This window comes from Branchiostoma lanceolatum, chromosome 15 (assembly GCF_035083965.1).
Source record: "Branchiostoma lanceolatum isolate klBraLanc5 chromosome 15, klBraLanc5.hap2, whole genome shotgun sequence".
Taxonomy (NCBI): Eukaryota; Metazoa; Chordata; class Leptocardii; order Amphioxiformes; family Branchiostomatidae; genus Branchiostoma; species Branchiostoma lanceolatum.
Window position 1 is genome coordinate 17,090,643 of NC_089736.1, and position 12,025 is coordinate 17,102,667.

The 12,025-nt window shown below is 36.9% G+C and overlaps 1 protein-coding gene across 1 annotated transcript; it reads left to right on the top strand.

Moving 5' to 3' along the window:
• Positions 1-4,390: 4,390 nt before the first annotated feature.
• Positions 4,391-11,973, top strand: LOC136420336 (uncharacterized). The gene is made up of 12 exons (XM_066407184.1): positions 4,391-4,506; positions 5,407-5,511; positions 5,892-5,996; positions 6,718-6,804; positions 7,357-7,449; positions 7,717-7,821; positions 8,517-8,582; positions 9,040-9,123; positions 10,321-10,413; positions 10,706-10,831; positions 11,492-11,543; positions 11,875-11,973. The coding sequence occupies exons 1-12, from the start codon at positions 4,391-4,393 to the stop codon at positions 11,971-11,973; spliced, it is 1,131 nt and encodes a 376-aa protein (XP_066263281.1).
• The last annotated feature ends 52 nt before the right edge of the window (positions 11,974-12,025 follow it).

Sequence of the window (12,025 nt, forward strand, 5' to 3'; positions counted from 1 at the left end):
CTTTTAGAGCTGTACCATTGGTCTATAATGCTTTAGGTATGGGGTGGGGGGCGTAACTTTGGTCAGCTTTAACTCCGTAACCGTGAATGAGAAAGTAAAGCGGTTTCCATTCCTCCAATACCTACAAAATGCCCTATGGTTTAAATGTAAAGTTTGTAAATTCCGTTGAAGACATTGATTTTTAGAGCTGTGCCATTGGTCTATAATGCTTTAAGTATGGGGTGGGGGGCGTAACTTTGGTCAGCTTCAACTCCGTAAGCGTGAATGAGAGGCAAAGTGGTTTCCATACCTCCAATACCTACCAAGTGCCCTATTGTTTGAATGTGAAATTTGAAAATTCCGGTAAAGAGATTAATTTTTAGAGCTGTGCCATTAGTCTATAATGCTTTAAGTATGGGCTAGGGGCGCAACTTTGGTCAGCTTTAACTCCGTAACCGTGATTGAGAAAGTAAAGCGGTTTCCATTCCTCCAATACCTACCAAGTGCCCTATCCTTTGAATGTGAAGTTTGAAAATTCCGTTGAAGAGATTGATTTTTACAGCTGTGCCATTGGTCTGTAATGCTTCAAGTATGGGGTGGGGGGCGTAACTTTGGTCAACTTTAACTCCGTAACCGTGAATGAGAAGGTAAAGCGGTTTCCATTCCTCCAATACTTACCAAGTGCCCTATGGGTTGAATGTAAAGTTTGAAAATTGCGTTGAAGAGATTGATTCTTGGAGCTGTGCCATTGGTCTATAATGCTTCAAGTATGGGCTGGGGGGCGTAACATTGGTCAGCTATAACCCCGTAGCCATTAATGAGAAAGTAAAGCGGTTTCCATTCCTCCAATACCTGCCAAGTGCCCTATCGTTTGAATGTTAAGTTTGAAAATTCCGTTGAACAGATTGACTTTTAGAGCTGTGCCATTGGTCTATAATGCTTTAAGTATGGGGTGGGGGGCGTAACTTTGGTGAGCTTTAACTCCGTAACCGTGAATGAGATTATAAAGCGATTTCATTCTTCCAATACCTACAAAGTGCACTATCGTTTGAATGTTAAGTTTGAAAATTCCGGTAAAGAGATTGATTTAGAGCTGTGCCATTGGTCTATAATACTTTTAGTATGGGGTGGGGGCGTAACTTTGGTCAGCTTTAACTCCGTAACCGTGAATGAGAAAGTAAAGTGGTTTCCATTCCTCCAATACCTACCAAGTGCCGTATCGTTTAAATGTGAAGTTTGAAACTTCCGTTGAAGAGATTGACTTTTAGAGCTGTGCCAATGGTCTATAATGCGTCAAGTATGGGGAGGGGGACGTAACTTTGGTCAGCTATAACCCCGTAACTATTAATGAGAAAGTAAAGCAGTTTCATTCCTCCAATACCTGCCAAGTGCCCTATCGTTTGAATGTGAAGTTTGTAACTTCCGTTGAAGAGATTGACTTTTAGAGCTGTGCCATTGGTCTATAATGCTTTAAGTATGTGGTGGGGGGCGTAACTTTGGTCAGCTTTAACTCCGTAAGCATGAATGAGAGGTAAAGCGGTTTCCATTCCTCCAATACCTACCAAGTGCCCTATTGTTTGAATGTGAAATTTGAAAATTCCGGGAAAGAGATTGATTTTTAGAGCTTTGCCATTAGTCTATAAGGCTTTAAGTATGGGCTGGGGGCGTAACTTTGGTCAGCTTAACTCCGTAACCGTGAATGAGAAAGTAAAGCGGTTTCCATTCCTCAAGTACCTACCAAGTGCCCTATTGTGTGAATGTGAAGTTTGAAAATTCCGTTGAAGAGATTGATTTTTAGAGCTGTGCCATTAGTCTATAATGCTTTAAGTATGGGGTGGGGGCGTAACTTTGGTCAGCTATAACTCCGTAACCCAGAATGAGATTATAAAGCGGTTTCATTCCTCCAATACCTACCAAGTGCCCTTTCGTTTGAATGTAAAGTTTGAAAATTCCGGTAAAGAGATTGATTTTTAGAGCTGTGCCATTGGTCTATAATGCTTTAAGTATGGGCTAGGGGCGTAACTTTGGTCAGATTAACTCCGTAACCGTGAATGGGAAAGTAAAGCGATTTTCATTCCTCCAATACCTACCAAGTGCCCTATCCTTTGAATGTAAAGTTTGAAACTTCCTTTGAAGACATTGATTTTTAGAGCTTTGCCATTGGTCTATAATGCTTTAAGTTAGGGGTGGGGGCGTAACTTTTGCCAGCTTGGACTCCGTAACCGTGAATGAGAAAGTAAAGCGGTTTCCATTCCTCAAATACCTACCAAGTGCCCTATTGTTTGAATGTTAAGTTTGAAAATTCAGTCGAAGAGACTAATTTTTAGAGCTGTGCCATTGGTCTATAATACTTTAAGTATGGGGTGGGGGGCGTAACTTTGGTCAGCTTTAACTCCGTAACCGTGAATGAGAAAGTAAAGCGGTTTCCATTCCTCCAATACCTACCAAGTGCCCTATCGTTTGAATGTAAAGTTTGAAAATTCCGTTGAAGAGATTGATTTTTAGAGCTGTGCCATTGGTCTATAATGCTTTAAGTATAGGGTGGGGGGCGTAACTTTGGTCAGCTTTAACTCCGTAACCGTGAATGAGAAAGTAAAGCGGTTTCCATTCCTCCAATACCTACCAAATGCCGTATCGTTTGAATGTAAAGTTTGAAAATTCCGTTGAAGACATTGATTTTTAGAGCTGTGCCATTGGTCTATAATGCTTTAATGGGCTAGGGGCGTAACTTTGGTCAGCTTTAACTCCGTAACCGTGAATGAGAAAGTAAAGCGGATTCATTCCTCCAATACCCACCAAGTAACCTATCGTTTGAACGTAAAGTTTGAAAATTCCGTTGAAGAGATAGATTTTTAGAGCTTTGCTATTGGTCTATAATGCTTCAAGTATGGGGTGGGGGGCGTAACTTTGGTCAGCTTTAACTCCGTAACCGTGAATGTGAAAGTAAAGTGGTTTCATTCCTCCAATACTTACCAAGTGCCCTATTGTTTGAATGTAAAGTTTGAAAATTTAGTTGAAGAGATTGATTTTTCAGAGCTGTGCCATTGGTCTATAAACTTCAAGTATGGGGTGGGGGGGCGAAACTTTGGTTTACTTTAACTCCGTAACCGTGAATGAGAAAGTAAAGCGGTTTGATTCCTAAAATACCTACCAAGTGCCCTATCGTTTGAATGTGAAGTTTGAAAATTCCGCTGAAGAGATTGATTTTTAGAGCTGTGCCATTGGTCTATAATGCTTTAAGTATGGGGTAGGGGCGTAACTTTGGTCAGCTTTAACTCTGTAACTATGAATGAGAAAGTAAAGCGGCATAATTAAACCCCTCCAGCTATTTTTCCTTATGGCGTTCAACCCTCAAAAATCCAACAATTTATGGCTGAAAATTACTGAAATTGCAAGGCTTCCCTGACAATTCTGATTACTTTACGATTATAATTTTATTTTATATCTCCATGTAGCATGGGTTCCCTAGCATTACCTACCAAACGTTGAAGGTGAAGCATTGAAATTAAGAGGGTGTACTAGGGGGTTACCAAAACCAATGAAAGCAGAATTTTCATCTCTTTGAATTTTTGGTCATTGCTAATGGGGGTTATCTACTCTGAGCAGTGGCTTTGGAGAATGGTTTTACTGTTTATGGAGAGAGGAACATCTGCTGATTCAAAAACAAGCGTCGTTTAATTGGGCCACTCATAACGCGAGCCGTGAATTGGGGCTCTTTATGGGGACTTTTCGGGTTTCGGGCTATAATAAATCAGGTTGTGACGTCTCATTACGGGGTGAGTTATGGCAATTTTTTCTGTCGCTGAGTGAAAACCATACATAATTGTCATAAAATGCTGTCACATATTAGAAATGTTGATGTGGGCTCTATATGGTGGATATAAGGATACTTAAAACGTAAATTAAGCTTGTTTTACACATTTTACAGTTCCTCACAAAATAATCATATGCATATTCCCTCATTTAATGGTACATACTGAAAAAAGGCTATGCATGTGGGTTATCAGGACTCCACATTATCATAGGTACACACCCGTGCACATGGGTGCAGAGGCATATATTCGTTATATGGACAATGAAGAAATTAGACTATAACAAATGTCAAGAACAATTTAAGATATTAGCTACATATGTATAACTTTGATGGTCAATCAGGGTCAGAACATACTGAATTTAACAAACTGCAGTTCACAGATTATCAAACTTTCAAAGTGTTCTCAAAAACGTAACCCATTACTGTAGCATGTAATGTAATTTTCATTCCCAGGGTTACACATACCATATCAAAATTTTGATGCTACATGTATCTTCAAAAGCATGTAATTCTTAAAATCATGCCATAGGTTTCATTGACACAGACATACTCGTTAAACAGATGAATATCATTATGCAAAAATTGAAGTCCAAGATCATGCACATCAACTTGTTCATCACTCACTCAGTCAGTCTGAACCTCAAGAAGGTGATTAAGGATGATGTTGGTTTACAGGATGATGACCTTTATTCTGTCATGATTGACAGGGAATTGTAAAGAAACTTGTGTCACCTCACAGAGGATGAAATAATTGGATAATACAAAAAATATCAACTGTTGCCATCATCTACCATTGTGAGAATAGAACATCTGCAAACATGTAAAGGGCTGAACGCCTTGAAGCTGACAGGAGTGATGCATCGCAATTTCAACTTACTTGCCACTTACCATTCACACCACCAGTATTCGGGAAAGCCTCCTACATATGACCAGTGGAGACCATTGTGCGCACCTGCACATGTTGGGCTGTTATGAAGCATTGACTTTTAGCAATGCACTATTATCTGTGTTACAACAATAATACATACAAAGAATTTCAGTGATGCCATTAACTTTTTTTCAATCTTTGAGATTTCACATTCCCATAACATTATGACGACCTCTAAGCACCTACAGCAAATTTATGTAAGACTATTGCAGCCGTAGCATAGTACTTAACCACTTAGCTCCCAAGTACCTGGTTGTCCCACTAGCCAATAGCCAGGCGCCTTGTATTGCATGAATTGTGTGGATTGTATCATTTTAGATTTTGTAAATCTGTAAAAGAGATTTAAGTTACTAGCTACAGTCATTGGCTGAGTTCTTCGAGAATGCTTGATACCAAATATTGAATGTTCTTTGAAATGGAAAAATTGCAACTACAATGTACAATCTGTCGATTTCATTATGATACGTGTACTGACCCAAATTGATAAGTATGTATATATTTAGTTTAAAACTGTTCCTGACATTTGTTATAGTGACTGTCTTGTTTCTTGATTTTCCATTCTAACCTGATGAAAATTAGTTTCTTTAAATGAGTTGCTTCATGTTTTTCATTTGGATTTTGAACTTATGATTTGCACTGATAGTTTCACTTTACACAAATCTAAATTTCTTTTTGCTTGTTGTAGGGAAGTGAAAAAGGCACAAAATAAAGCAGAAGAATCAGCAAAAGCCATGATGTGTCTTCAAGCTGAAGTTGAACGCGAGCATGCTGAGAATTCAAAGCTGGAAAAGTATGTATTCTTTAGAATACCTAGACCTATCAAGAACCAGTCTGAGTGTACTGCTCATCAAAAATCTCATTGTTGGCTCTGAAATAAAATTTCTCCCTAATCAGATGTCAACTCTTAGAAATGATTTTTGTCTCCATGGGTCAGCAAAGAGTCACCTCATCTCACCTCACCTAGTCCCATCCTCATCTTGAGGTTCGGGGACCATGGTCGCAGTAAAGAGTACTAAGATGAAATTGCCTTACAATTCAGATATTTTGTAAGACTAGGATATTTCATCAAAGTTCTACAACAAGTCTGAAAGGCAATATAGTCCTTTTCTTTAGTTTACCAGCTATCGTATTTATTTATTTATTTATTTCTTGCTTGCTTGCTTGTCGTAGGGAGCTTCAAGAGACAAAGAAGGCTTCAGAAAGGTCTGCAGAAGAAATGGCGTCTCTTCAGGATAAAGTTCCACAGGAACAAGAGGAAAACGTGAAGCTGGAAAAGTATGTAATTTTGCTGCATTAAAAGCATTCAATGAAAGTTGCGCACTTTTAAAGTAATGTTTTGTAAAATTCAAAATAAGATGACCATACAAACATTTTTAGTGTAACACGAAGCCATGACATGGGTTTCTTGTCACTAAGACAAAGTGATGTACGTTTCTATTTATCAGTTTTTCCAGAAGCAATTAGCCAATTGGACAAGTCAGCCTTACATAAGTTCCCGGCCGAGTCATACCAACAACTTTGAAAATGGTACATCGCTTTATCCGATACGATCAGGACGTACGAAGGACTATTATACTACGAGGGTGGTACAAGAAAAAACCAAATTTTTATCATAGCAGATTCATTTTTGTATGAAATGAGTTGAAATTTGTAAAAATGTGAAAAACACATTGAGAAACTTCAGTCTCAAGAATAGATATTCCTTTACATCTGTGCCGAATTTCAACTCATTTCATACGAAAGTGAACCTGCTAAGATAAAAACTGCGTTTCTTGTTGTACCACCCTCGTATATGTGGAGTTTCTCAGAGCTATTCCATAGTTCACACTTCTGTAAAGAATTACATGTAGTATTTGAAGGCAGATAGCTTGCGAAATATTTGATAACGGGGTTTTGGTTACGATTTGCCTTGAAGTTTGTTAAATAGAAATCTTTGAACATTGGCGTTTTACTTCTTCAATTACTGTCTTGATTAATGTCATTTATGTCCTTACAGAGCGCTTGGGGAGTTCAAGTTTTTCAGGGGAGATCACCTGACGGAGAGTAAGACAGAGATACGTGACATTTTCAGAGATGAGCTCATGTAAGTCTGCCCTCAATCATTCTCATACAGGCGTCTTAAAAAAGCTGTATTTTGATTGTGTGTTTAAAAAGTTGATAACATGTATTTAGGACCTTATAATGCAATTTGATAAAAATCAAAATGAATTAAAGCGAAATTTGTGATTTTCATTTAAGATTTTTTTTCTTACAGGAAAATGGAAAAGGCCCGTGGGACTTACAGCAACAAGATTGCAGCGTTGACAATGGAAAATGACGCCCAGTCACAATTCTCTCAGACATGAACAACAATCTTACCAGGTAATTGCATTGCTTTTGTTCAGAACATTTTGCTTCTTGGAACAATCATCTATGCGAGATTTGGAATGAACTTTAAATTTTCACAGTGTATTATCACTGGGCACAATGACTCTGTCTTTTATGGTTAGATGTTTTATACCCATCTCTATGTTCTGTAAATGGTCAGCAATTCCTATAAAATGTTCATTTTGTTTTGCATTCATTTAAGTTCAAAAGTAAGAACTATTTTGAAGTGTTTTTTCTTCATCATTGTAACTCTGTATGTTTGACACAGGGGAATGGAGGACAACAGAATTATCATTCTTGAGAAGAAGACCCTGGAGGCATCTGTGAAGGAACTGACCTGGGCCAACGAAAAACAAACAAAGTGAGGAGTAAACTGAGCACATATAAATATGTTTGACATATTGTAACACATTTGTATATATACATATATATATATGTTTATATATATATATATATATATATATATATATATATATATATATAATTATATATATATATATATATATATATATATATATATATACAAATATGTTACAATCATTGCTGCTATGGTAAACTACCACAAATCTGTAGATATCATAGAGTTCTTGGCACATTCTAAAGATCAACTTGCACCCTATCATTGCAGGAAGCTTGATACGGCTAAAAAGTCATACGGAAAGCTTCTAGTGGCACTAGAGAACCAAAAAGAAGTAGTTAAGAAGAAGAACAAGGACAGCAGCACAGCCACTGAGCGAGTGAAACCTAATTGTCTTAAAGGTAAAAACGTTCTTTTTAGGGATGGATGATTTTTGTCGTTTAAAGTTGTTTTACGCACGTACACGGTATTTAGACGTATTGTTAAAAGATGATTAACAGATGCAACTAGAAGACCTCATACCTTCGCCAAATAATGTTAGCCTTTTCGAATGATGTATTATAAGTGTTTCTCATTTATCATACAAATAGTCATCATTTGCATAAATCATATCCATTATCTTCTCCACCTAAATAGTATTTGCCTTAAGTATGACAGTATTATCATACAAAGAAGGCTATTATAGCATTTTCTGATCAATTATGCAAATTAGGCTCGCATTTGTGCAATTTATATTCAACCATGTTCACCTTCCCATAAGCTCCAATTGCTTCAAGTATGAAATTCCAGTTATTTACCAGTATGGAATTACAGTATTTTCTCATTATGCAAACTAGGTCATTATTTGCCTAATATCTATCAATGTACCTTTTTTCTCAGTTAAATATATTACATTTCAATAGTCCTACATGTAATACAATGGTATACAAAATGTTTTCTATTTATTATGTAAATTAGATTCTGATTTGCATGAATACCATTTCATTATATCAAGCATCAGCTAAGCTATCCACATATCAAACACACGTTTTATACAGGTTCTAGCTATCCCTTTGTGTTTTGACCACTAGCTGTAGGGCCCCTGGGGACAGGCCCCGTCAGCAGGGGAATATTTGCCCCAGTGTGCCATCTGACAGGTATTGGGTGCCACATGTCTTATCATGCAATATGTTAGATTTATAAACTTTCTGCGGTAATTAGGCAAATTAAGGGGCCAAAATCTAATCATTTCGAGTTGTCATTGAGACCTACCGACATACTGGATATAAGGACAATCCACCCAGGCATTCTCGAATTATCGTGTTCACACACACATAAACACACACACACACACGTTTGGCAAAACATAACCTTCTCGGCGAAAGTAATAAAAAGAGAAAGTCAATATTTCAGACTCAAATTAACTCTATCTTCCTTCAAGTGCTTTATTAGCTTAAATGGCACAACTATAGGACAAGTTTCCCAGTGCCCATGTCACACTGCTTTTCTTATCTGAAAAGCATATAAGGCAGTTTACAAGGTGCTTTATACTATTCTTTACCATGTATGTATTGCCTTTAAGTAAATCATCATGTATATTTGTATTTGACTTAGGTACTTAGCAGAACCTGGAAAGGCTGTACTGGCCCTCGAAACAACTGTGAAGGAACTAAAGTTGGCGTACAAAGCACAGGCAAAGTATGAGCATAATTCAGTCATTATCGTTTTTAAACATAGTTGGAACTTTCCTCTAAGAAAAATAGTTTAGACTAGTATTGTAGTTAAGCTATTTGTTTACATGCGTGGTTTAACCCTGCAGCTGAAGCTATTTGGAACATTAGATAAACGTCTCCAAGGTCATGAAAGTTTCATTTCTCATCTTCTGTTGCCGTTTTGTTGATATCAAGGATGATGATGTCTTACAACTAAAAAAATGATTTAGTTAATTCACAAAATCATGTTTTTATATATATGCAAATGCACAAGCCATGCATGACATTATGCACGCTTTACATTAAAATAATTATGTTATATTGCATTGTCTAAAGAGTTTAAACTATTCTAAATTCAGAAAATAAACTTTACACCTTTTTTTAGTCATCAAGAATCTTTTCTCTTTGGTTCTATATTATGTTTGTATTACTTTTCATCCTATATGTGTGTATGCCGTTTATTCAAGCTATTCCATGTTTCCACAGAATATTAAATGACAGAGAAGTTGACCTGAAGTCCAGCATGGATGTGATCCGAACATACATGTACTCCAACGAGCGGACCGGATAATGGCAGAGAATGACAGGCTAACCAGGTAATTCAAATTATGCGTTGGCCCCAAATAGATTTAATTCGCTGGTTTTGCTTCATTTCAAAAGAATATGCGTCATAGAAATATCAGCAAGAATTCTGATATAACAAAATTTAGGACCTTAAAGTGCAATTTTTAATTTTCATTTAATGTAATCTCGTTGTTCTTACAGGAAAATGTAAAGGCCCATGAAACTTACAGCAACAAGATTGCAGCGTTGACAAAGGAAAATGACGCTCTAGGGCATTCAGTCAAATTTCTCACAGACATGAATAATCTCACTAGGTAATTGCATTGCTTTTGTTTATAATTCATATTTTGTTTCCTGAAATAATCATCTATGCAAGATTTTGCATTAACTTTTTACATCATCGTCATTGGGCACAATGACTCTGCCTTTAATTGATAGTTGTTTCACACCCATCTCTATGTTTTGTAAATGGTCAGCCATTCTATAAATTAAAAGTGTTCATTTTGGGTTGCATTCAACAGGCAGGCATTTTGGATTGCATTCAACTCAAAACTAAGGCTTATATGAAGCATTGCAGTTAGTGTTTCTTTATCATTGTACCTCTGTATGTTTGACACAGGGAACTGGAGGACAACAGAATGATTCTCCTTGAGAAGAAGACCCGGGAGGCATCTGTGAAGGAACTGACCTTGGCCAACGAGAAACAAGCAAAGTGAGAAATAAAATTAGCAACTAAAAACTAATTTGAGAAACATAGAATACAGATTTTTTTACATAATTACACATGCATCCAATTTTCAAATTTTAAAAGTCAATATTCCATTTAAACAAACGCTTGATGTGATCTATTAGCAAGACTTTGAGTGGCTGTAATGATTGACCTTTCTGTCAATACAATGCAATACAAAAGACCAACTATTACTTAGCTGTCGTTTGTGTACGTCTGTATGGACTACTACTATGCATATAAACATTCACCCAGAATCTCTTTTATGATTCCATAGGGTTTTGGAACAGTTACAAGCTGATCTGGAGTACAACAAAGCAGCCAAGGAGAGCAGTAATAAGACCATTCATTATTATCTGGGCGCGAGCGAAAAGCTACTGGCAGACAATGACACACTAGCTCGGTAAATCAAAATCATTCATTAGATTATTGTCAAAACAAATTTTTAAAAGGTTATGGTATGATTTATCATCAGATCTTCAGGATATGGTAAAGTAAATCACTTTGTTCTATGATGATGTGTTAAAAAAGAAAAAAGGATAAACTTCTAGTGTTTAAAAAAAATTATCACAAGCTCATCATTACAATTTACATGCAAGGATACCGGCAACAGTAAACTGGAAGAGTCTAAGAAGACCTCAAGCGACAAGATTGCTGCCTTGAAACAGGAAAATGAGGCCCTAAAACGCTCAACTGCCTTCGTTACGGCCCGGAACAACATTCTCATGAAGTAAGTACTTACTTCTTTTCCTTGTCTTACTGTTAATCTTGCGACAACAACAAAAACTGTAACTGTCAGATTTCTGAATGACGCTATTTTTGTCATTTTTAAACAATAGTTTTTATTCACTTAGAATATTGTTAAATATTGTTGTGATGTCCATGTCTGACTCCATTGTAAATTGTAATGTCCTATCTTTGTCAGCAGGGCTAGCCATTTTTAATAGTCACAAGCCAGTCAAACCACTAAATGAATAAATCAATAAATAATTCTTCATTTAAATTTTTCCTTCGAAAACTTAGTGTCCTTTTAAGTACAATAAAAATGCATTTTTTAACACAGCGGAGTAACAGAATTTGAGAGTGCGGTGGAGGGAATGGACCTATCTGACAAGGTTTGTTTCAATTCTTCATACTGTTAGGTTGTGTGCATTCTGTGAATTATGTCAGTCTGGTAAAAGATTCGAGGTAAAAAAGATTTTGTTGCGTAACATCTATCTAAATACTTTTCTCATTGTAAGGATACCCAGAACACTGTAAATGTATCTTAATCTTCTCTGTGTGGCGATTGTGCTTTCTACATCTTAGGATATTGCGAGCTATAGCAAGGGACAGAAGGTGGGCACCAACTCAAAACCAAGGATCCATGTTTGTTCTGAATGCCTTAATGGTTTAACCATCATTCCATCTAATGATAGTTACTGATTTTCTGTCCACCTTGCACAGTGTGAAGACCCCGGCACACCGTGCAGACACGGGACGGGGGAGGGGAGGAGCCTGCGGTTTGAAGAATGGGAGGAGGAGCTGACTGATGAGGAGTTCTAGAAAATATTAGGGCAGATCTGAGGTTACTTTTAGTTGCGTCATATCTTATTTT

What these genes read in the sequence shown, in the direction of transcription:
- LOC136420336 (XM_066407184.1), top strand. Translation starts at nt 4,391, where the DNA reads ATGCACATCAACTTGTTCATCACTCACTCAGTCAGTCTGAACCTCAAG. An exon ending in CCCAGTGTGCCATCTGACAG is followed by an intron (nt 8,583 to 9,039) that starts GTATTGGGTGCC and finishes TATTTGACTTAG; the next exon opens with GTACTTAGCAGAACCTGGAA. An exon ending in GCGTACAAAGCACAGGCAAA is followed by an intron (nt 9,124 to 10,320) that starts GTATGAGCATAA and finishes TGTTTGACACAG; the next exon opens with GGAACTGGAGGACAACAGAA.